Here is a 27,316-nt window from a genome sequence, read left to right on the forward strand (position 1 = left end):
TACATAAGGCATTCAAAATGATTACACAATTGGGATTCAGTGCGGAGGGGGAGTTCGGATGGAGAGGCAGGCCAAAAAGCTGGGATCTATATTGATCACCTTGTTTATGTGCCTTCCTATTGTTCAATAATTCGTTTATACTGCGTGACTGTCTTCTACCCTATGATTGATGGAGTGCAAAGATTTATAGAGCTATACTTCAATGGAAAGAGCAGCTTATAAGTATAATATAGATTTATCTTAATGTTAGGAAATCCGAAAACGTGGACTCACAGGCAAAGAGCTTCCACAACACTTGAGGACAGAAAAATTTCTGTCAAAAAAATCTGTTTTTAGCAAAAAGGGGTGATTTTTAATGAGAATGCAAAATTTATAATTTTGCTGTAGCAAAGTGATACAAATCTGAGGATGGCAATTACTAAAATTCACAACTGATAATTATTGAATGTTAAAACTGTATTTTGACTTCAAATCTCCTCAAGAGTAAGATTCGTGTATAACCTTAAAATGATAGTGCACTTCCCACAAAATGAATTTTGATGCAATGAGAAAAATAGCACCAAAACTGATACAAGAATAATGTAAACTTGACAAAAACGTCAAGCAGGGGTGGGGCGGAGAGAGAGAGAGAGAGAGAGAGAGAGAGAGAGAGAGAGAGAGAGAGAGAGAGAGAGAGAGAGAGACTGATTGTGGGGGGAAAAGAAGGTAACACTGAAATCAGCCATAAAATAACTGTCTTTTTAAAGTCCCTAACAATACTACATGTATCACATCCTCCATCTTTTTATTCTTTTGATGATAGTGTCATAGTGTTATGTCTTTATTCCTGCAGTATAACCAGAACAGTTTTCCCAGTTCACTCACCCAAATAATGCTAGACAAAGGTTTACTATTATATTACTTGTTGAAGCAGTCAATAACTTAAGCGAGCAAGACAAATTACTTTAATCCTTCTAATTAAGAATTCTTGTTATTATCCCAATAAATTTATTTAACATAATATATGCACTGCATACAGAACAACTCCAACAATACAACTGTATTGTGTGGTAAGTGTTGCAGGAATTTCAAGTCTATAAACAATTTGTGATTCAATTAACTATAACAAGAACGCATAACAAATATGCTTAAACATTTGATACATGACACTAGGTATAGGTTTCGGCATTGGCTGGGGTACATATTATCAAGCAGGTAAACACTGTTCTCACAAGGCCCATAGTAATATGAAACAAAAGTAGATTTTTAGCAGTAAGGAACACACAATTTCATATAATTGCATACATCAATTAGCTACATACAGTTCTCAACTGGGGATTTCAATTTAAACCTCCCTGGAAGAGTTACAACTGACTATTAAACATATTACATTCTATCACGTAATCTTGTCTTTTATTCTGTAAAGCAGTATGGTCAAATTTAACTTGTCATTGTTAGGCCTGAAGTAACATTCACACATGTAGATATGGGACATTTCATAAACCTCATGTACTCCAAACATGCAGCATAAATGAACATCACAAAATATACAGAGCACAGAACAGTGCAACCCGTTTGGGGGGAAAAAAAAGGTCAAACTGTCTGTGTAAATACTACATACAAATTATTATAAAATACCTATGATGTTACACACTGATCAGGCTCGGTATATCTGTTTTCTTTTTCTTTTTTTCTAGGTGGGGAGGGAAGTACTCTGCATATTTACATATATTAATAAACGTATATATAATTTTTCTCTTATTTACATTATCTGCTAAGCACAAATTCTGTACATCAAATGTTTTGTGGGATATGAGCCTCAAAAATATGTAAAGTTCCATAATTTACATATGAACTCAAAATTCAATATAGATGTCCAACTGAATCAGCAGAAGACTTATTTATTTTGAAAGGCTAAACTGACTGCATGTCATACCAATAAAGCTTGTAAAAAACCATAAAACAGATTATTAAAAGTGACTATTTCAAGTACACTTAATGTCTTTCTCTTATCAGTGCAACCACTTTTGCATAGGTGAATACAAGATTCCTTTCTCAGTGGACATAGTCTTCCTTAGGTACATCTCGCATCATTTCACTATTCCTAAAAGAAATTGGTTAAAGTTTAAAGACAGTACATTCTGAATGAATTGCATAGGGTTGAAATTTATAAAAACTACTCACTTCTAATTTAAAAATCTCTGTAATCTACTGCATTTCTAATGCAGCACATAATTTAATACAGCAGTACCACATAGTTTGGTGGTTAAGTCTGACAATATGTCATTCCTCTCTGTCACCATACAGGTCAGTAACTGTTACACACAGGGATATGATGGATGAGGGAAATCTCAGCAGTGGAATACAGAGTTTAGTTTTTTTCAGAACATTATTTCTACTTTTTAGCAACAACTTTACAGGCTACTTACAGTCAATCATAGCTGTTTCCACACAAACAAAAATGGTTACGATTCTCAACGAAAGGGCGGGTAGTATTTTAGTCATTATTGATGACAAATGTGAAAAGTATGTCGTCTAGAAAATTGGTTTGTCAGCAGCAAAAGTAACAATCTTCAAATGAGAGACTTTCTCCTCTTTTCATTATCAAACTCATTAGACAATTCTTAGCCACTGAATTGTATAATAGTCAATTAAATCTCCTGAAAAACAGCTTGCACACTTTATGTTAGATTTCTGCAAACCACAAATGATAAAAAATGCATAGCGGTCAAAGTCAAAGCTTTTGGCATAATGGAAGTTATAATCTGTGGAAACTGTTGCGTAATGCATGGCAGTAATTGTGAATAATGAACAGGGCAGCACACACACACACATAGTTAAACTATCTATGGAGCTGCATGATTAAGTGTCCGCTAATGCTGCCTCTAGAGTACATTTTCAAATCTTAAGATTTATACATATACTATAAACTATGGTTCACAGATTGCTACTGAGGAACAAATGAAGTGGAACATTGCTTTTCTTCCCCGTGCATCACACTAGGAGCCTTAAAATGTAAATGAGTACCTAATGAGGGAACAGTCACATGTTTCCAGGAAAACAGTAACATGTAATTAGACACAAAAAATGCAGACAGTTTCACTTTAGCAAAAAATGTTCAACTTTAAGAATTACACTAATCTCCTGAACAAATATTTTATTTTTTTACATGCAGTGACAGAGAGAACAGGTCTTTTCAGAATTTCATTTACAACATAGCTATAGGTGCTTCGATCTCCATCCTTAATCACTAGGCACAGCCACAATCAAAACTAACAACTTTTATACACATCATGCTATAGTTATAACGACATATGTACAACTGTCACAGAAACCGTGTTACTTAAGTAAATCCCAACATGTGACTGACAAGAGTGCTCTCAACAGCACAACATGCAAATTAACGTGTTGTCTGGAGGAAGGAGGGAGTGTACAAATTTCAGGAACACACCCTCTGAGTCCACAGTGCTTAGTGACCCAGTGCCAATGGGTCCATCGAAGCCAATGACTACCTCCGCTCCTCCCCCTTCGAGGATTTACACTTCCTACAACACCTCATGTAGCTGCTGCACCTTCCCCCACCTGTGCCAATCGTGCCCTCAGTGCTGCATTTTCCCGTTTCAGCTCTTCATTCTGCCTTCTCAACTGTTCCAGTTCCTTTTCACGATGACGTGCAGTGTCTGTCATATGGATGTTGGCTTCGCGCAGCTCATTTATGTACTCGCAGGCCTTTGCCAGAATTCCGCCTTTGCTCTGGTAGACAATAGAAGAATCATAAATTTAGTATAAGCAGAACAATTTTATTCTTCATGAATATTTCATAAATCCACAGATGCAAAAATGTGGAACAAGTCAAAACATATATTTTATTCTTGCATGTCATTTATATATCATTAATATAGATATCACATATCGTGATACATGCAAACTGTTTATCATTCTCACAAAGATAAAAGGGATCTAACTATGTGCTGCAGAATATCATTAAGTAATTACATAAAGATTTCTCTAGTAGGAAAGGTAGTATTATGTTGAACTGAAGAGACTGGCAGAAGAAAGTGTTGATTTCAATTTAGCAGCAGTTAGGATGATCACTTGTGTTTTCGTATAGTAACAAATAGTTACATATGTACTACTAGAATATGGCTGTCTAAAATATACATTGCTTTGTGAAACTGTGTGTGTGTGTGTGTGTGTGTGTGTGTGTGTGTGTGTGTGTGTGTGTGTGTCCATATAGTTTATTATCTTTAGATCTATAAAAGACATATCCTAATATAATAAAGCCAAAGTGGCACTGTCAAGAGAGAGAAAAAAATTATATAAACACTGTCCAACAGCTAGTTAATTTTTTTTGTGTATCTTGATTATGCCACCGTGGCTGTGTTATATTAGGATATATTTTAACAATATAGGAAAAGACAGATTGATACTTGCTGAAAGATCAAGTTGCAGACAGGCACAATTAGAGGTCTTCATTGCACCTGCAACAACTTAATGTGTAATCTTTACAGTAAGTAGCAAACTAAGTTTTGCCACATTTCTGGTATTCCTAATTGGGGCTTCCACTGCAAGATTCACAGGCAATTAGTGAAGTTCAGTGGCAATAGGAACAGGACTTCAGGCCAGGTGTATACATGGTTGTAAATACAAAATCAAATAGGGATAATAAAGAATAATAAAATAGGAATGCGGGTAAGATACTACGGGCAATTTAGAGAACACATTATTCTAGCCAAGACGAAAACAAAGCCAACTCTTGCCATAGTAGTACAAGTTTATATGTCAACTAGCTATGCAGATGCTGAAGAGATTAGAGAAATGTACAGTAAGGTAAAAGAAATAATTCAAGAAGAAGGAACAGATTTCAAACATGTATTGCTTCCAAACTACAGAAAATAGGAACACAATCAAACATTCCTGGGAACAGAAAAGTTCAAATTTTTATGCATTCAGTGTGAGCACCCTGTGTTACTCGACAGATATCAAAACAATGGCTCAAATCCAGCCACACACAAAGCAGCTGATCTCTTGTTATTGAATTCGTATGTTCAACAATGCAATGTCGCAGACTTTAGTGTCAGGAATGGAAAAAAACAGTCTTTTACGTAAGCCCACAGATAGAAGTAACAAGGTGTGAGGTCTCCAGAACTCACACCTTGTGACATACCTGTTGGGTTATGTAAAAGACTGTGTTTTTATTCTCCTCAGTCATACCACTCTAGAAAATCTATGGCACTACATTGTTGAAGCTGTGAATTCACTGAGACCAAATGCTCCATGTGTGGCAGGAAATGATCCACCATTTTGATATCTGTTTTGTCTTTCCAGGAATGTTGGATTGCGTTTCTATCTTCTGTGGGCTGGAAGCAATAAATGTTTAAAATAAGACAGCTATTCAAAAAGAAGGAACAGATTTCAAACAGATCTGAATATTTTCACCACTAAGCAGAATTATACTCTGATAATTTTTGTCACCACAGACTGCAGTAAAAGAAACAAATTATTTTACATTTCCTGGATCACATTTTATTCATCATGATGTTACAGATTGTGGTAGTAGTATGTGTTGTAAAATGTATACAAAGAGTTTGATACACCACATACAACTAGCACAGGAACAGTGAAGAGAAATGTGAAAAATACACACCTGTCTCAATTAAAAAAGAAAATCACCTGCCTATACGATATGAGGTATTTTCAAGCCCAAACTCTTAACTAACTTGTTAACAGTTTATTACCTCCTAGGGCTTGTACCAATTTGAATTGAGTTATAAAATTTGGTGCTACTGTATTTCACACGTTTTTGAACCAAGTTCAAGTCACAGTGCAGGTCACATTTCCTTCTAGTATTATGACGTCCACAGCTTGTAGTCTGGTGGTTAGCGTCCCTGCCTCTAGATCGTGGGGTCACTAGACTTTAAGAGGTTTTCTTTGCTCCGGAACTGAATGTTTGTGTTATCCTCCCCATTTCACATCAATATGAAAGTCACTGAAGTTGCATCAAATAGAGAGGCTAGGATCTTGTGACTGAATAACTACAAATGGAATCCAGCCAGTAATGCCATTCATTCTGTGGAATGTTTCATTTCTTTCATGGTGAGAATGGTTCCCAATTATGAAGTTTATGACTGAGTAGACTGTAGCAGGAAATTTTTTAAGGCACACCACACTATTCTGGTAACCCCCTTATGTTCAATAAATACTTTATGCTTATAAGTCACTCCAAAACCTAATTTTGTAACACATAAGAGAGAAGAAATAACCAAAACAGGCAGAGCTTGAGATATGTGTATCTCCAATGTTGTAAATTATCTACAGCTCCATCTATACTCCGCATGACAGTTCACATTGTCTGGTGGAAGACACTTCTCTGCACCAGTGTTACTTCCCTTTCCCTGTTCCACCTGCAGATGGTTCGCAGGAAGGATTGCTTGCAAGCCTGTGTGGGCTCTAAGCTCTTTAATTTTATCTCCACAGTCTTTTTGCGATATACGTACAAGGAAACAACATATTGGCTTACTCTTTCAGGAACTTGCACACTCTGAACTTTAAAAGGAAACCAAACTGTGATGCAGAACGTGTCTCTTGCAGCATCTGCCACTGGAGTTGGGTAAGCTCCTCTGTGATGCTTTCGGGCCTTATAAATTAACCTAAACAAATTGTGCTGCTCTTCTTTGGATCTTCTCTGTATCCTCCACCAATCCTATGTGGTATGTATCTCAGTTTGACAATCAGTGTTTCCAGTAAGCTACTTTCTTTGTTGATAGAGTACATTTCCTGAGGATTCTTCCAATGAATCTCAGTCTGATACCTGCTGCACCTGCAATTTCATGTAGTCGTTCCACTTCAAATCACTCCATATGCATACTCTTAGGTATTTTATGGAAGAGAAAATGAAGAGGAATTAAAAATTCACATCAATCCCAATCAATGGAAGAGAAGACAGCTAAAAACAAGGGCATGGAGAAACATCTATAAAATACACCCTAGAGAAATGGAGGTCCAGAACTAAAAATTAAGTGGCCTTCACCATATTGCTACAATAGATAAAAAGTAAAACGTGGTCAACAGCCTGCATGTCATTTGCTAAAATGGCTGATAGCTCAGGGTGCACAAAGTGGTGGTGGTGGGGGGGGGGGGGGGGGGCACTACTTACCAAATGGCTATGGCTCGAAAGACAGTGCCCAATAGGCAACCTAGTTAAAATGATCTCGCGGCGACAGGAGGTTGTCCAAGCTGATGGGAGAGGCTTAATTCCACAGAGCTTGTTCCCATGAAAGGAGTACGAGAGGTGATGCCAAAGTGACATCACCTGCTGGCAGACAGCAACACTGAGATCATTGGATCTAGCGGGCTGAGATTTGAGGACTGCAGCCTTGGCAGCAGCGACAGCAGCCTCATTTCCTGGCAGGCAGACATGACCTGAAGGAACCAGGGCAGGCGGCTGTGGAAGGCCCACATATAAAGAGTACGACAATACCTGTTCTCTTGCACGTGTCCGAACTATAGAACGCCGCACTCTAAAGCCACACTGTGCATTCGTTAGTAAATTGCAAGACTCGAGCCACCATACCAGCCAGGCATGAATCATACGTTCAGTCACCTTGCAAAGACAGCTGGTGAGAGAGATGGGGTGGTAACTAGAAGGAAGGTTTTTGTCCTTATGGGGCTTAGGTACGGGTATGAAGGTGGCATCACGACAAAGTCAAGGAAATGTGCCCTTTGCCCAGATGAGGTTGTATGTGTTAAGCAGAAAGTGCTCTGCAACATCTGAATGTTAACATCATCATTTCACCCTGGGACAGAGGACTGGGATGAAGTGAGAGCGGGATCTAGCTCCCTCATAGTAAAGACAGCATTGTAGCACTCACGATTCTGAGAAGAGAAGGGTGCTGCCTGAGCCTCCTACAATTGTTTCCAATGGACGACGTTAGGAAGATAGTGGGACGACGGTTAAAAATGCAGTGAGCACATCTCCGTGTGTGAATTGCATTGCAGCATGCCTAAGTCACCCAAGAAATCGGACACTGCGCGGTAAAGAGGAAGTCCAAGAAATAGAATGTTCTGCGGCGGTAATGATAATGTTTGTAAGATATTCTACCTGGTCATCACAACTGGGGAAATGATGTTTGTCGAAGGTTGTCAGAGAGAATTAAAGCATCCAATCGGCATTAGTAAGCTGCCTTTTGGGTGTGCATGTAGGTGGAGTAGGTGTCAGCAAAGGGATAGCACACGGGAAATGGTCGTTCGAGTATGTGTTAGGGAGAAAGGACCACTCAAGACTAGGAGCAAGCTGGGCAGAGCAGAAGGACAATTCCAAATGGGAATGGGTGTGCATGGAGTCTGAAAGGAATTTGGATGCTCTTGTGTTAAGGCAGAAGAGGTTAAGGTGATTAAGAAGATAAGCCAAGATGGCACCTCTCTGACAGATGCTGGGAGAATCCCAAACGGGATGGTGCGCATAAAGTCACCGAGCAGTGCAGAAAGGGGTGAGGTAGCTGCCCAATAAGCTGGAGGAAGTCAGTCCTGGTGACACTGAATGATGGAGTGATGTAAATGTTACAAAGGGAAAGGTCAAGTGAGGAAGCAAAACACGAACTGCAACAGCTAGAAGGCGGGCAGTCAGGGAGATGGGTTGACTGTGAATGTCATCCCGTATCAGCACCATGACTCCCCCATGAGTTGGAATGCCATCCTCAGGGAAGATTAAAACGGACCGGGAAGAAATGCGAGAGCTCAAAGCAATCGTGAGGACGCAATTTTGCTTCCTGAAAGCAGGGAACAAGTGGACGCTGTGACTAAGAGCAGCCATGAATTATCTTTGTTGGATCAAAGACCACGAACATCCCACTGAAGGAGAATCATGATGAGGAAAAAATGAAGAGATGTTACCTCAGCGGCTGCCAAGAACAAGCCTTTGTACACTCGCTGCTGCAGGGCACAGAGGAAAGAAGATACTGTTCGATGAGGTCTACAGAAGCGTCAGCATTCTCCTGTCAGGCTGCAAAGTCCAAGGTAGAAAAATGGTTGGTGATGCGCAATGGTGACAAAGAGGTCAGCTGGGTGAGGGTATTACATGGCGACCCCATCGAAGAGGATCTTTGAGTCTGCGAAGGAGATGACTGTTTGCCCTTGTTTGATTTCTTGGAGCCCTTCTGGTTGGTAGAAGACTCAGTCGTTAGTTGGCTGGAGGGACATAGGAAGTCTTCGAGAGTATCCCTTCTGCCCTTTCCGGTCTGCCGGTTGTGTCGATGGTGACTTCGCCCTATAAAGCGAGTCTGGTGGCATGTTGCACGTCTGGAGGAGGAGACAGGGGCGATACCATGAGGCTCAGTGATTTCACAAACACGGTGCTGAATTTGAGGTTGCACGTCTGCATGGCGATGTCCTTTGTTTAGCAAGACATAGCGAGAACAGTACTGAAGGTGCCAAATGGTATGTATGTATGTTATGTATGTACCAAACTGGGGACCTAGAAACAATGGAGACCTTTCATCTCCGCTGTAGCCCACAGTGGTGCACGACTCCATAACAGACTGCAGCAGTCCACTGACCCCACTGCTGCCCCACACCAAACCCAGGGTTATTGTGCGGTTTGGCCCCCAGTGGGCAATTGCCGACATAGTTTAACTGAGGCGGAATAAGGGGAACCAAACCGCATTTGTCGAGGCAGATGGAAAACTGCCTTAAAAACCATCCCCAGGCTGGCCAGCACACCGGGCCTTGACACTAATCCATCAGGTGGATTTGTACCAGGGACTGGCATGCCTTCCCGCTCAGGAAGCAGAGTGTTATACCACACAGCTAGCTGGGCAGGCTGCCATATGGTAGAATGCAGGGTTTCTGACTAGGCAACAACTTGTGAGCATCTTTGCTTTCATAGCAGCTTTCTAATGTTGAACCATACCAGTCTAAAGTGTACTGTATAATGATCTAACTTTGCCCACTGATGATCACCATTGTCAGAGCAGGAATTCAATTTTCAGGTAATCTGTCTCCTGTCACTCTTGCTAAACACAGATCTTCCTGCCTCTCACTGTATTCCTATTTACAACTGTATTCAATGATGTCGCTAGGGCCCTATGATTAGCTTTCATGCAGAGTCAAAAATTTGGGTCCGTGTAGCAGCTGATCTAAGATGATACCTTCACAAGTTGGTTCTCTGAATACCTACAACTGATTAACTTTTTGGATAAGGCACTTAGAGCAATTTCGCACATTACAATGTCCCTACTTCCTGTGCTAATCTCTGCCTGTTAGTAAAACTTGATCAAGAAATGTAAGTGAAACATTCTCCAAGCTTCCCCTCAACAGGTTTGTCAATACTGCTGCTGAGATGTGGGTCTATAAAAGCATCCATTGACCATATGTGATCCATCTTTAACACTTTTCTTCGCACAAATTATTTCACATTTCAATCTGTATTAATCTCAGTAGATATTATATTTTCTTTACTTCAATAAGCATGGCTCCACCATGATAGTTCTGCTTCTACTCTCTGCAAGTGAGGCTTGTTCTCTTAACCAAATCAGCTGGCCACCTGAAGATGGCCTGTGAACCCAACTGGTAGACATTCATGCTGACATGCGCCTCAACCTGCAGCCAAGTGCAGCCAGTGCACTCAATCACTGCCAGCAGAGCCTCTTTCACACCTCTGACAACATCCCCCAGCAAGTAGAGTGGATACTGGCCTACTTTCCTGATGTGTTGGCGATTTCCCTGAGGGGCTCCGTCACCTGCCTAACATTGGAGATCCCAATGACAAGAAATCCCACCCTCTGTATTTATCTGGATATCTCAGGAAGGTCAGCCAAGGTTCCAATAGGCAGGGTAACTTATGCTGGCTCAGACTTACTGTCAGCAGTCGGCAATACCTCAATCCCATTCTTGTCAGATTCCACAGCTGCCTATGGGTGTGTAATCTATTCAAAACCTTTCGATATCTTCTGTCTCATTCACATATACCACCATTGTTTTGAATGACCTGCAAAGTACAAAATTCTCTCAGGCACAATCTCCTTTATCTCACCAAATGCATACTATCTTAGTCTTCCCCCACCCGCACCCTCTTCTTTTTCATACTAACAAATTCACACCTCCAATCACAATTCGACTTTTGTTTCCCTTAATGCACTGAATAATTGATCTTATACCGTCATACATTTTTCAATTTCTTCACCTGCAGAGCTAGTAGGGACCTACTAGTTCTATGAGAGCTCTTACTTCTTCTCTATCTTGACTACAATAATGCGATAACTATGCTGTTTACAGTAGTCAACCTGCATCTCTAGTTTGTTTAATTATAGTCCTACACCATTTTGTATTGATAGCCCTATTTTCTCCTGCCACTGAACTTCAGTAATTCCCACTGTATCCAACTTAGACCTATGCATTTCTCTTTTCAAATTTTCTAACCTATTCACTCAATTAATGGAGCCAACATTCCTAACTCTAACCTGCGAAAGACCAATTTTTTTTTTTCCTTCTGATGATTACATCCTCCCGAGGACCTTTTACCTGGAAATCCAATAGGTTAACTATTTTAGCCTCGAAATGTTTTACCCGTGAGAACGCCATCATCCTAAAGTACACAGCGTGTCCTTGTGAAATATTACTGCACCTACTGCAGCTCCTCTTCAGAAATCTTATGTTAGCCTGCCCTCTCCACAGATACCTCACCAGTTGTGGTCGCAACTACGGTATATTTATGAGTTATACGTGTTTGTGTGTGTGTGTGTGTGTGTGTGTGTGTGTGTGTGTGTGTGTGTGTGTGTGTGTGTAGGGGGAGAGGAATGACACAAAGCTGCTGCCTTGTCAGTTATAATGAATAGCTATTTTTTCTTCTCTGTTGTTGGTGATAAAGATTTACTTGACTGCACTGGTATTTTTCAAATAAAATTCTGAGCCCTGTTAACAGAATGTTTAATTTTGATGTAACTAAGGTGACAAAACAGTGTTCTAGCCTCCCTTTGCCCACATCGAAACTGAGTTTATTGTGTAGTATCTCTTCCCACATAATTTTAGAAAAGCCAACTGTTTATACCAAAGAGTAGTAGGAGTACCTCTGCTACATCTGTTAGCGAAAATTTATTCAGAAATTAATGAACCAAATATTGTGTCTTGTACTCAAATGGAATTCGGGACATTACTGCTAGTGACACACATGCTATCTACCATGTAGGTAACAGGACTTTTCAATTCTTGAACGTAGACATTCAGTATGTTGAAAGCATTACTATTGAGGCACATTAGTAATTTTGGTTTGAACCTGTTTAAAATTCCTATTTCATGTTTTTTGTTAGATGGGAGCTCTTAGGATACAACTGTATCTAAGTCGGTAAGACAATTCTAAGATCTAGACAAGGGAGTCAAGTCTACATTAATTTGTTTTGTATTGTGGTTGTGTAGGTCACAGTTCCTGTGAAAATGGTTTTTACAGCAAAAAGGAAGGAAGAGTAAATGGAGAGAGAGAGACGGAGAGAGAGAGAGAGAGAGAGAGAGAGAGACGGAGAGAGAGAGAGAGAGAGAGAGAGAGAGAGAGAGAGAGAGAGAGAGAGTGTTACAAGATCCTTAGAAAGAACCCTGAAATATGTACAGTTATCTACCTCACACCAAACTGTTATTGCTCACTGCCATTGAATTATTAATACTATATTTACTTTGCATGTACTGCCTCACATGATGATTTCATATGGTAAATAGTAACAGTATGCAACATAAGCCAACATCTTGTCCTTCGATGAGCACAAAGATTTTGGTGCTTGGTTCCATTTAAGCTAGGAACATTGGGCAAAAAAGTGTTGTTTTAGTCCATACCAGCAGCCATTTGTATAGCCATTCCGATATCTGACTGTAGCTATATTACAGTATATTAAGCAACATTTTAATGACAAACTGGAGCTGGTGCCAACAAAGAACTCCTGGACTGATGGTTCAAATTTGGTCCAACGGTGTATCGGACCTTGGTCTAAGAAAAGTTTAAATTGTTTGAAAAATCTGGCTTCTTTTGGATTTCACGTGCAAAAGCTACGTTTTTTGAGAGGTTCTTTACACAGACCACTTCTATGCCTTAAACCTGTGTGAATCAGTTCAAATTTTGTAAGAAGTTACACAAACACATGTAATTAATGGTTGTCCTGCAGTGTGAAAGATTTATCTGTCACAACAATATGACAATCTAAAGTTGCGCATAAAATGTATGTAAAATCCAGTTTCGTGTGAATCTCACATGCTGAGAAGTTTTAAAGCAACACAGATGATAAAAAAATGTATTCTTACAATAATTAAAGAAGCATTTGCAATAATCTTTCATCACTCAGGTTTTATGTGTGAAAAAGCATGCACCTGCACATGAAACTGTGTTTCATAGAAATACATTGCATTTTAAGAGTTGCACTTGGACATAACCAGTTTTTAATTATTACAGTCGATTATCATTTCACTTCTTATATGTTTAAGATTTTATTCACCAGTGGCTAAAAATCACATAAATTGTTGAACATGCAAAACAGTACTTGTACCAAACCAGACTTACGCCCAACCCTCTACAAAATGATATATTGTTTAACGGAGCATTTGAACCTTTATCAATGACCAGGCATAAAATTAAACTAACCCAAAAATTGCTACAAAAATAATCAGAATTATCATGCAAACATTGCTTTACAGTTCTTTTTTCAGCATTTAAGTTTGCTTTTTTTGTGTGCACTGTATAAAGCATTTATGGTTATTTTTGATATGTTTGTGTATACAGTCTCATGTGTATATGATTAACATGTGTTTGAAGAAAAAGAACAGAATTTAAAAAAATTGAAACTAAAACAAAAACCTCCTGCAGGCATGTGACCTTGATGGGGGAATAAAGCTTGTGTGCTCTGAGGACACATTAAGCTATACTGGACAGCTTCAGCTATAGCAGGCAGGGAACTGTAGAGATATCAAAGTAACAAAGCCCAGCTCAAGCAACATGGTCCAAAAGACAATTAAGACTTGTACCTGATTTACTGTCATCTGAATGAACAAAAAACAACATCGGTTGCAAAGCTATGGTAGGCTAATATCAAAATTATGGCAGAGTAAAAGTTGGGAACCACAATAAAATACTATATACTGTTTACTATGGCTAGGAAATTTTCAGGTTTTTGGGCACAGGATCAGGGACTTTAGCCTATAAACTGCAAGATGCAGGTGTATTAACATCTTGCAGCTGAGAGGTTAAATTGTAAAAAAAGTGCAAATGTGTCTTTGAAGCTACCATATAAGTCAAAAAGCTAGTTCCCTTCTTTCATACCCCTAACTCTGCCCAGGACATGTTCACCTTTTTTGTGCTGTGATAGAAGTAGTTTTCATTCTGGTTATTTATGTTTCTGCTAACTTAAGTTTTAACTTGTTATCCAAATGGACACCAAGGAATTTTAAATAATCATTAATGTCTACTTCTGGTGCTGGCAGATAATTACTGTTTGTCTGAATTTGCAAATCTGAGTCTCTGGAAGATTACGGTTTAAACACATGGCTGTGAACCACTAGTAGATCTGCTAAGCTATCATCTGAGCTGTCTCTGGCACATGTTGAGTTTGTACCTTTGATTAGTCTGCTAGCCCTGGATTATCTCATGATCCCGATTTTAGCCAAAAAGATGTATGTGCAGTGATTCATGATGAGGTGTGAACAAGTAGTGCAATATTACTTTTGCAAGTAAATTGATGCTGCAAGTAATTACACCCCTGCATGTTTGCTAGCTTTTAATAATTTTTTGTTGTTTTATTAACTAAAATGTCTAACTTTATTGTAAAATGATCTGTGGATGAATAAACAACAAATTTGTTGCCCCGCCTTATGAAAGTTATTACAAATAGAAATCCACTCATCCTGTCATTAAATACTCAGTATATGTACACTTGACATTTAGACTTTAAAGTATCGATAACAGATGTTTACACAAAACTGATCTTTTCGTGTCTCTGGCCTACAAAAGAATGTTATGTGTCATCAGAATCTGAGTAACTCACAGTAGCTAATCATAAATTGTTAATAACTAATTTTGCCTACTTCAGAAATTAACTGAATCACTGGAAAACTATAAAGAGCTTCCTGTTACTAGATAATCACTTATATTTCCAGCTATGATGACAAATTAATAGTGTACATTGGCTAAAGAATGACATAACCTTCCTGCATCTCCTTTCTTTTTTGAAATTCTGGACAGAACAAGGATACAATACAGGGAGCAAAAGGTTATATACAGCTTACACATAAACAAGACCACAGTTACAGGAGTCCAAGGACATGGAAGGCAAACAGTGGTTGGGAAGTCTGTGAAACACTGTTGCAGCCTATTCCTGATATTGTTCAATCTGCACACTGAACAAGCAGTAAAGGAAACCGAAGAACAATTTGGATAAGAAATTGAAGGTCACGGAGAAGAAATAAAATCTTTGACAGAATTACACTGTCAGCAGCAAGCGTTGGAGACAGCCAAGGACCTGAAAGAATGATCTAACAAAATGAACCGTGTCTTGAAAAGGGATTACAAGATGAGCATCTAAGGAAGCAGAACAAGGGTAAGCAATATAGTCAAATCAGGCAATATTGAGAGATTTGCAATAAAATGAAGACTGCCTACAGCACAGAAGTATTTCTGGGGGGGAAGAAAAGGAATTCTTAACATCTGATACAAATTTAATGTTTGAGACGACTCTTCCCAAGTTATCTGTCCGGAGTGTAGCCTTGAATGGAAGTGAAAACGTGGATGACAAGCAGTTCAGTTCAGACACACAGAGAATAGAAGATCTTGCAATATGGCACAACAGAAGAATGCAGATGAGTAACATTAACTAATGAGGAGCTATTGAAGAATTGGTGGCAAAAGAAATTTGAGGCATAACTTAAATGAATGAAGGCTTTGAATCGCAGGACACATCCCAAGACATCAAGGACTTCTCAATTTGGTATTGGAGGATCAAAAATTGAAGAGAGATTGAGGGATGGGTTCAATAAGTAAGGTCAAATGGATGTAGGCTGCAGTAGTTTGGGGCAAAGAGTCTTGCATGACAGGACACGCTAGCACTGCATCAATCCACTCTTCACACTGAAGACCACATCAACACTATATGTACCTGTTGACCACATTAAACAACAATCTCCACAGCAGTATGAAGCTGTATGTTGTTTGTTTCGTTGAGTTTTATTGCTAAATTCTGATTGAAACCACTTTGCAATTGATGTTTCAGCAAGTCAAGTGGTAGGGGCCAGATGCAAGCCGATCGTAATTTCTTCTCAAGTGCTGCAGGCTCTCTGTTGCTAGTTTTGTAGGTACATGTGGAGCCCCGCCTAGTGTGGCTGGCTCCAAACTGGCAATATTGCCCTCATTCTGTATATCTGCACACAGCAATGTTTTCCTACAGTAAGCATAAATGTCTGTGATGTCACCAGAATATCAATAAACAAATAACAAAGAATATTTGTAGAATGAGTTTCATTCAACAGTGGCGTGTAATCTGTTGTGAAACATCCGCTTAGGTGGGAGTGAGGCAGGCACTTTAAACTATCAGTCACGACTCATTGTGTCTGCATAGTTCTGCAGTCAGTACAAATACTGTCTGCTGACGAGAAGGGTTTGAGACCCTGTCCTGTGTACAGTTTTAATGTGACCAGAAATTGCAAATTATTCAAAATGAAAGATACTCCCTCCAAAATTTTTTCCAAAGCACAAAAATGTTCCAAACGAACCTATCGCAATCAGGACTTTGGAAGTAAATTATATATATACACACACTATTACCCCTGTCAACTGAGTTCCTGCTACACCATTACTGTCACAACAGCTCCACCGATGTAGATTCCCACAGCTATCTGAAGGTTCATTCCCAACACAGGGTTCATTCTGTGAAGTGGTGTCAAATTCTATTCAAGTAATTGAATGCTTCACTCAGATTTAAAATGAGAGTTGAGAAATTATTATCAATAACATAACGAAGAAAAACTATTAAAGCATTACAAATTATTCTGAGAAGTGTGCTCTTCAACCCCTTAACATGTTATCTCTCTTCAAATTATGTTACAAAAAATGTTAATGTACTACGTCCTATAATGAATGACATTACATAGGGACATAGAAGGACAGCTTTTAAAAGCTCAAAATGATGAGTTACAAAGTTTTGAAGATCACCATTAATAAAATCGAAGTATACTTGTCCACTGGACTTTAACCAAAATATCCCAAAGCTTAATATATTTTAGTTTCTGGGTAGACATGAAGTCATACCATATATTTCACAAGGATTTCCTGTGAACACAAATCCTCGAGGACCTGGGTAGAGAAAGTGGATGTGTTTATTTTGTACCACTGGTGAACAGTTGTCAGTGAACTGATGTACTGTCTTGACTTTCAGTGACTTGTAAAATCACTTTCTGCTTAACTTTCTGCACTGCTAAATTCCCTGGAAAACTCACAAGCACTGTCTAAACAACAATATAGGACAGAGACTGAAAGCACAACTTTTGTTGTAGAGTATCCATAGTTTCACACAGTAGAAACTACATTTTTGGTGGCAAAAACCTCAAACAAAACAGGGCAGTCAGGCAACAAACAGTACTGAATGCTCTCCAGCAGCTGAACATTAAACTATGAGCACTGAAATGCCTATAGTGAACTACTCTTTCAAAAGTTGCCCGAGTATATCTGGAATTTTAAGTTTCTGTCAAAATAATAAAAAGCATACAACTTGAAATGTTAAGATGGTTAATGTTTGACTTTTCGATGTTGTAGTCACTGTTTAAATTTTTATTTATTTATTCAGGTATGATCAGTCTGACAGCCCTGCAACCTAATAATTAAAGTGCAACTGAAGCTTGTATGAATGAATTTTAGGCATTTTTATGGCTCCAGATAATATCCACAGAGTGACGTGCTATGGGCTACATGGGCAATTTCCAGCTACCTTCTTGTTTTACCTAGTCCTGTCTTGTGTCTTCATGGGGTCGGCATGTTATTCTGGATGTGGCAATGTTAGCATTAGACGGTGGCCAGATGCCTCTGTTGGAATTCGTGCATTCCATCATTCTGCATTTATTGCTACTCCACGTGAAAGTGTGAACAAGTTTTCTAAATGTTTGCATATCATTAACTGAGGCAGACTGTGGGTACCAGCCCGGCATTCACTTAGTTTCATTTGGGAGACTACCTAAAATCAATACCCAGGCCAGCCAGCACACTGGCCCTTTTAGTTAGTGTATGCAGCCTATCGACAGATCAGTGACTAATCAATACAGAGAAGATATAAATGATGAAACACTACTAGGGCTGAGGATTGTTGCTTCTTTTTGAAAAGAGTCAGTGTGTAGTAGAAAGTTTACCATGTGGTGAGAACTTTTAACTGCATTAACTTTAGTAAGGTCTGAGAATAGTAAATGTAAGGTTAATGAAGTAATGTCCATTTTCGGTCAAACATGGTATGCGACAATATGTACCACTAAATAGGAGTGATGTGTGTCCCTACATATTCTTAATGGCAAATAATACTCGCAAATGAAAGCCTTAGAAGTTATTTTAAGAAGTGCACAAATATTGTGTGGCCCTGTTGTATTTGCTTGCACATGCGAATCATGCAGAGATATGGCATATATCTTCAGGAAGGGATGGCAAATGCAATAAGTTTCAGAGAGAAAGCACCCACACAGACATGAATATATAGGAAAGTTTCTTATTACTTTGGATGAGACCTAAGGCCTTGGTGAATACATATTGACAACAGTTATGCGTCTTTTCGCAGATGATGCTGCAGTATACAGAGAAGTTGCAGTATTAGAAAATTGTAGCGAAATGCAGGAAGATCTGCAGCAGATAGGCACTTGGTGCAGGGAATGGCAACTGACCCTTAACATAGACAAATGTAATGTATTGCGAATACATAGAAAGAAGGATCCTTTATTGTATGATTATATGATAGCAGAACAAACACTGGTTGATGTGCAACAGTTGAGCAACTGACTACCCAGGTGAACCAAGGGGCTACCAACAGTGTGTCTTCCACGACTGTTCAGCAAATGTTGCTGCATATGGGCCTCCCCTGCAGGCATCTGGTTCATGCACCCATGCTGACTGCTGTTCATTGATGACAAAGATTGGAATTTGCATGCCAACATCACAACTGGTCTTTTCAGATGAATTGTGTTTTGTGCTCCATCACACACGTGGCCGTTGGCATGTACAGAGTAAAACATCTGAAAACAAGCACCGAGCAACTATCATCAGAAGGGTTCAAGCATTCGCTGGGTGATGTCATTCTGGAAAGCATAGTGGATAAACTCGAGCATGCCACTGTCTTTGGGGCCGTGTCCAACCCTAAATTTAATTTGTTTTTCCTCAGCACGATGCAACATTTCACACAGCTCAGAGTGTACATGCATGCTTCGAAGAGCACTAGGATGAGTTGACCGTAATCCCCTGGCCACCAAACTCCTCAGATTTAAACCCAATCGAGAATGTGTGGGACTACTTCGATTGGGCTGTTCGCATCATTGATCCTCCACTGATAAACCTAGTGCAGCTGGGCATGGCCCTGGAGTTGGCATGGTTCCACAGCCCTTCCAGAACCTCACTGACTCTCACATTACTAGTCTCACAGCAGTCTGCACTGCAAAAAGTTGTTTTTCGGGCTGCTCGTGGGAAGAACGACTGCCGGAAATCCTCCAAGTGCACTCGAATCTGTCTAATTTTACATTCGTGATCTCCTCTGGAAGTATAAGTAGGGGGAAGCAATATATTTGATACCTCATTCAGAAACGCACCCTCTCGAAACCTGGCGAGCAAGCTACACCGCGATGCAGAGTGCCTCTCCTGCAGAGTCAGCCACTTGAGTTTGCTAAACATCTCCGTAATGGTATCACGATTACGAAATAACCCTAAACGCTCCGGTCTTCTTTGGATCTTTCCTGTCTCCTCTGTCAACCTGACCTGGTACGGATCCCACACTGGTGAGCAATACTCAAGTATAGGTCGAACAAGTGTTTTGTAAGCCACCTCCTTTGTTGATGGACTACATATTCTGAGGACTCCCAATGAATCTTAACATGGCACACGCCTTACCAACAATTAATTTTGTATGATCATTCCACTTCAAATCGTTCAGTATGCATACTCTCGGATATTTTACAGAAGTAACTGCTACCAGTGTTTGTTCTGCTATCATATAGTCACAGAATAAAGGATCCTTCTTTCTATGTATTCGCAATACATTACATTTGTCTATGTAAAGGGTCAGTTGCCACTCCCTGCACACAGTGCCCATCTGCTGTAGATCTTCCTGCATTTCGCTGCAATTTTCTAATCCTGCAACTTCTCTGTATACTGCAGCATCACAGTAAGACAGTTTTTACAGTTTCTAACACACAATTCAACAAAATTTGGTGTCTTTATTTCACACAATGAGCAAATGATTAGTGAAACTGAACAGTTTCAATTTCTAGGTGTTCAGATAGATAGCGAACTGTCATGGAAAGCACACATTCAGGATCTTGTTCAAAGACTTAATGCTGCTATTTGTCAACTTGAACAGTATCTGAAGTAAGATATCATTTGACACTAAAATTATTCTACTTTGTCTATTTTCATTCACTTATGTCATACGGTATTATATTTTGGGTTACAACTTCCCTTTCTCAAAGGATATGTTTGGCTCAGAAATGGGCAACAAATATGTATAAAAAGATGCTGTGACTCACCAAACAGGAAAGCGCTGGTAGATGGACACAATAAAAAACACACAAACACAAATATCAAGCTTTCGAAACCCATGGTTGCTTCATCAGGAAAGAGGGAAGGCGAGGGAAAGACGAAAGGGCGTGTGTGCGCGCGCGCGTGTGTGTGTGTGTGTGCGCGCCTGTCCCTTCCCCCCCCCCCCCCCCCCCCAAGGTAAGTCTTTCCGCTCCCGGCATTGGAATGACCCCTTACCCTCTCCCTTAAAACCCACATCCTTTCGTCTTTCCCTCTCCTTCCCTCTTTCCTGATGAAGCAACCGTGGGTTGCGAAAGCTTGAAATTTGTGTGTGTGTGTGTGTGTGTGTGTGTGTGTGTGTGTGTGTGTGTTTGTTTTATGGTTTCTATCAACGTACCAACACTTTCATTTGGTAAGTTACAGAATCTTTGTGTTTAGATATATTTTCTCCACGTGGAATGTTTCCCTCTATATATAAAAACTAAGATGGTGTAACTTATCTAACGAAAGCATTGGTATATTGATAGACACACTAACAAACCCAAACACAAACACAAACACAAAATTCAAGCTTTCGCAACCCACAGTTGCTTTATCAGGAAAGAGGGAAGGAGAGAGAAAGACTAAAGGATGTGGGTTTTAAGGGAGAGGGTAAGGAGTCATAATATCCCAGGAGCGGAAAGACTTACCTTAGGGGGAAAAAGGGACAGGTATACATTCCGCACACGCGCAGACATCATGTCTGCTTGTGTCTGTATATGTATGGATGGATATTTGTGTGCGCGCGAGTATATACCTATCCTTTTTTCCCCCTAAGGTAAGTCTTTCCGCTTCTGGGATTGGAATGACTCCTTACCCTCTCCCTTAAAACCCACATTCTTTCATCTTTCCTCCTCCTTCCCTCTTTCCTGACGAAGCAACCGCCGGCTTCGAAAGCTCTAAATTTTGTGTGTGTGTGTTTTTTTATTGTGCCTATGTACCGGCGCTTTCCCGCTTGGTAAGTCTTGGAATCTTTGTTTTTAATGTAAATATCAGTTTATTCCCAAGAATTAGTAGGTGTCACTCACTTAATACTGAGGCAGAAATCCAGTTTGCATTTGAATCGCTCGTCCTTAACTCCTGTACATAAAGGTGTGCAGTATACTGTTGCATCCATTTCCAATAAGCTATCACAACAATTCAATAATCTTTGCAGTAATCCCTGTGAACTGAAGAGTTTCCTCATGGGTCACTCCTATTCTGTCAAGGAGGAAAAATTAAGCTGATTCTTATGTTATATTGTTGATTGCATGTATTCAAACTTATGGCTTGACTTCTTATGGGTTCATACACATTTCATATTTTTATGTTTTAGTTTCATGTACTGACATGTTCCATAACCTTGGAGATTTGCTCCTCAATTTGGTACTATGGAACTAGACATGTAAATACAATAACAAAATTAAGCCGTCCCGATGAAAACAAAGAAATCTGAGAGACAAAAAGTCAACACTGACAGTCAACAATAGTTGGTAACTATGGATAATGGACAGCCCGATAGTACTACAGCATACAAGGGAAGAGATGCCACCTTATACATTTTCGGTATAGACTTTCCATATCCAATTCCGGTGTGTCTCATACTATTTGTGCTGTAAACAGTATATGTTGGCAACTCATGTTGTTTAGACTGTCAACTACACCACAGTCTCACACTACATTTTGTTGTTGTTGTTGTTGTCGTCATCTTCAGTCCTGAGACTGGTTTGATGCAGCTCTCCATGCTACTCTATCCTGTGCAAGCTTCTTCATCTCCCAGTACCTACAGCAACCTACATCCTTCTGAATCTGCTTAGTGTATTTGTCTCTTGGTCTCACTCTACGATTTTTACCCTCCACGCTGCCCTCCAATGCTAAATTTGTGATCCCTTGATGCCTCAAAACATGCCCTACCGAGTGATCACTTCTTCTAGTCAAGTTGTGCCACAAACCCCCAATCCTATTCAATACCTCCTCATTAGTTACGCGATCTATCCACCTTATCTTCAGCATTCTTCTGCAGCACCACATTTCGAAAGCTTCTATTCTCTTCTTGTCCAAACTAGTTATCGTCCATGTTTCACTTCCATACATGGCTACACTCCAAACAAATACTTTCAGAAACGACTTCCTGATACATAAATCTATATTCGATGTTAATAAACTTCTCTTCTTCAGAAACTATTTCCTTGCCATTGCCAGTCTACATTTTATATCCTCTCTACTTTGACCATCATCAGTTATTTTACTTCCTAAATAGCAAAACTCCTTTACTACTTTAAGTGTCTCATTTCCTAATCTAATTCCCTCAGCATCACCCTATTTAATTGGACTACATTCCATTATCCTCGTTTTGCTTTTGTTGATGTTCATCTTATATCCTCCTTTCAACTGCTCTTCCAAGCCCTTTGCCATCTCTGAGATTCGCCAATGACATTGTAATTCTGTCAAAGTTTTTACTTCTTCTCCATGAATTTTAATACCTACTCCGAATTTTTCTTTTGTTTCCTTTACTGCTTGCTCAATATACAGATTGAATAACATCGGGGAGAGGCTACAACCCTGTCTCACTCCTTTTCCAACCACTGCTTCCCTTTCATGCCCCTCGACTCTTATGACTGCCATCTGGATTCTGTACAAATTGTAAATAGCTTTTCGCTCCCTGTATTTTACCCCTGCCACCTTCAGAATTTGATAGAGAGTATTCCAGTCAACACTGTCAAAAGCTTTCTCTAAGTCTACAAATGCTGGAAACGTATGTTTGCCTTTTCTTAATCTTTCTTCAAAAATAAGTCTTAAGGTCAGTATTGCCTCACGTGTCCAACATTTCTACGGAATCCAAGCTGATCCTCCCCGAGGTACGCATCTACCAGTTTTTCCATTCGTCTGTAAAGAATTCGCGTTAATATTTTGCAGCTGTGACTTATTAAACTGATAGTTCGGTAATTTTCACATCTGTCAGCACCTGCTTTCTTTGGGATTGGTATTATTATATTCTTCTTGAAGTCTGAGGGTATTTCACCTGTCTCGTACATCTTGCTCACCAGCTGGTAGACTTTTGTTATGACTGACTCTCCCAAGGCCGTCAGTAGTTCTAATGGAATGTTGTCTACTCCGGGGGCCTTGTTTCGACTCAGGTCTTTCAGTGCTCTGTCAAACTCTTCACGCAGTATCGTATCTCCCATTTCGTCTTCATCTACATCCTCTTCCATTTCCATAATATTGTCCTGAAGTACATTGCCCTTGTATAAACCTTCTATATAGTCCTTCCACCTTTCTGCCTTCCCTTCTTTGCTTAGAACTGGGTTGCCATCTGAGCTCTTGATATTCATACAAGTGGTTCTCTTCTCTGCAAAGGTCTCTCTAATTTTCCTGTAGGTAGTATCTATCTTACCCCTCATGAGATAAGCCTCTACATCCTTACATTTGTCCTCTAGCCATCTTGCACTTCCTGTCGATCTCATTTTTGAGACGTTTGTATTCCTTTTTGCCTGCTTCATTTACTGCATTTTTATATTTTCTCCTTTCATCAATTAAATTCAATATTTCTTCTGTTACCCAAGGATTTCTAGCAGCCCTCGTCTTTTTAGCTACTTTATCCACTGCTGCCTTCACTACTTCATCCCTCAAAGCTACCCATTCTTCTTCTACTGTGTTTCTTTCCCCATTCCTGTCAATTGTTCCCTTATGCTCTCCTTGAAATTCTGTACAACCTCTGGTTCTTTCAGTTTATCCAGGTCCCATCTCCTTAATTTCCCACATTTTTGCAGTTTCTTCAGTTTTAATCTACAAGTCATAACCAATAGATTGTGGTCAGAGTCCACATCTGTCCCTAGAAATGTCTTACAATTTAAAACCTAGTTCCTAAATCTCTGTCTTACCATTATATAATCTATCTGATACCTTTTAGTATCTCCAGGATTCTTCCATGTATACAACCTTCTTTTATGATTCTTGAACCAAGTGTTAGCTATGACTATGTTGTGCTCTGTGCAAAATTCTACCAGACGGCCTCCTCTTTCATTTCTTAGCCCCAACCCATATTCACCTACTATGTTTTCTTCTCTCCCTTTTCCTACTGACGAATTCCAGTCACCCATGACTATTAAATTATCATCTCCCTTCACTACCTGAATAATTTCTTTTATCTCATCATACATTTCTTCAATTTCTTCGTCATCTGCAGAGCTAGTTGGCATATAAACTTGTACTACTGTAGTAGGCATGGGCTTTGTGTCTATCTTGGCCACAATAATGCGTTCACTATGCTGTTTGTAGTAGCTTACCCGCACTCCTATTTTTTTATTCACTATTAAACCTACCCCTGCATTACCCCTATTTGATTTTGTATTTATAACCCTGTATTCACCTGACCAAAAGTCTTGTTCCTCATGCCACCGAACTTCAGTAATTCCCACTATATCTAACTTTAACCTATCCATTTCCCTTTTTAGATTTTCTAACCTACCTGCCCGATTAAGGGATCTGACATTCCAAGCTCCGATCCGTAGAACGCCATCCGTAGAACTACATCTTACAAAGTTAAAAGTACAAGTTTCTTACCTGACCAGTTTTTGTAGATTCAGGTGAGCAGTTCGGTATGATCTTGCTGAGTTTCCCAATCCAGTTGTTTATTTTATCCCTGCGCCTCCTCTCAACTTCATTATGCGTTGCTCTTCTCCTGTCATCACGCTGAAACACACACTGATCATTTACTTAAAAATATCAAAATGAACAGTACAATTTTTACATTTGGGAAGCACTTGAATTTGCAGTATATTTACAGGGAATTACATAGATATGATTTGTATAATACAGCCAACTGGTTGCAACAAAATTTCACTTTAACCTGGTTTCAACACCCACTATGGTTGTCTATTAGAAAATCCAACCTAAAAACTATTACAAAACCATTAACACAGAGAAACCAAGAATAGTGTGTTATTATACTGAACAAATTTATGATAAGACTATACTAACATATAGAACAAATTAAGAACAAAAAGCTTTCATAATATAAAATACATCATAAGAAGATAATATCTGAACTGCATACACTGGAACAGACAAAAACTTAGCAATTGTCAGTATAGTTATAGCTAGCTACATGGTGTAGCACACCATACACCACTAAGGGCTGTAAGAGGAAACAGGCACTGGATGTGGCGTCAGACAGAGTCTCATAAGCTGAAGCTGCCACAATGTGGTCACAAAACAAGTTGTGCCATCCATTAACAGTTTAAGAAATCAGCTGCTGAAATTTAAAATTTAAACAATATACAAAAGTTTCTCACAAGTTAATTGCCAGTAATATGCAAATTGAAATTTATACAGGCAATCCATAGCAATTATTCTATACATTTTGTATGAAAATGATTACACTGTAATAAATAAAAGAGAGAGAGGAAGGCAGTATTTTAAAGTCCGCTCTGATGAAAAAGACGAGTCAATTTTAGGTGTTTCTCAGTAAGGGCTTTGTATTACTGGAGGAGTTTTTATTGCATAGTTGCAAACGTTCATTCAGAATTAAATTGTCACAAAGAGAAAAGTGTTTAAAAATTTTGTAACACTTTGAGTATATTAAGTCTAAACCCATACTGTCGTGAACTTATGGTCAACAACAGATGAGTTTTTGTACCTCTCCATTAAGGAGATGGGGCCTGGTGAAGTTAAAAGAGCCCGGGTTTGTCGAGGTTTTCGAAGTGACCTTTAGGCAACGATTAAAACAGGAAAAGAATGCATTAGAAGGTGAATGAGTGGTCTTGAGAGATGAAATAATGAAGACATCAGGGGATTGAACAGGCAAAAAGACAAGGCCGGGAGGTGATACTTTAACAACGTACAAATCATTGAACTTAAATAACAAAAGTATAAAATATAAAAATGTAGCAAATGAAGCAGGCAAAAAAAAAAAAAGGGAACACAGGCCTCTAAAAAATAACACTGACAAGAAGTACAAAATGGCTTAGTAAAAATAGTTACAGGACGAATGTTGAACTGTAGATGTATGCAAGACTTGGGTAAGAAAAAAATTTTTGGAGAAACACCAGTTTGGATATCAAGAGGCTAGATCGTATTCCAGTACCAACCAACAGCGGAAAGGTTAAAGGAATATACAGGAGGGTTATACAAAGCCAACATACTTGAAGGGAATATTATAGAAAGGAAAGAGGAAGATGAAATGGGAAATAATATATGAGAACATCTTTCATGTTGGTACTATTGTGTAACACATTCTTCGACTTCTTGCAGTGTCACCTTTGTCAGGTGCCACTGACTGACTACACTGCTGCTGAGGTGACTTTATATAGTCCATAGACGGCTTCCAATTGATAGGTAATTACATAATGCTGCCACAAATGATATCAAAGTCTGCACCTTTGGTGCCACTGCTCCCGTAATACCGTAAATATTGCGACTATTATCTCTGCCTCTTCTCTGCATCAAGAGCTCGCTTCCATGCACCACTAAGATTGCATACACTGCCACGGTTGAAGATCCTGTCATACATTCTTATTTCTACAGCCTCCTTAATTACAGAATCCCAGAATGTAAAAGCATAGGACAAAACCTTTGTTTTGTCAAACAGTATTTTGCATTTTC

At 39.3% G+C, this 27,316-nt stretch overlaps 1 protein-coding gene across 3 annotated transcripts in view; it reads right to left on the bottom strand.

The window, feature by feature from the left end:
* Positions 1-1,242: 1,242 nt before the first annotated feature.
* Positions 1,243-27,316, bottom strand: part of LOC126291717 (upstream stimulatory factor 2) — a 49,319-nt gene continuing 23,245 nt past the window's right edge. For all 3 annotated transcript variants that reach the window (XM_049985373.1, XM_049985374.1, XM_049985375.1), the window contains 2 exons: positions 25,277-25,405; positions 1,243-3,732 (listed from right to left, as the gene is read on the bottom strand). In XM_049985373.1, the coding sequence (XP_049841330.1) occupies positions 3,535-3,732; positions 25,277-25,405 (327 nt within the window). In that variant the 3' untranslated portion in view covers positions 1,243-3,534. The remainder of the gene's footprint in view (positions 3,733-25,276; positions 25,406-27,316) is intronic.

Source organism: Schistocerca gregaria, chromosome 9 (genome assembly GCF_023897955.1).
Source record: "Schistocerca gregaria isolate iqSchGreg1 chromosome 9, iqSchGreg1.2, whole genome shotgun sequence".
Taxonomy (NCBI): domain Eukaryota; kingdom Metazoa; phylum Arthropoda; class Insecta; order Orthoptera; family Acrididae; genus Schistocerca; species Schistocerca gregaria.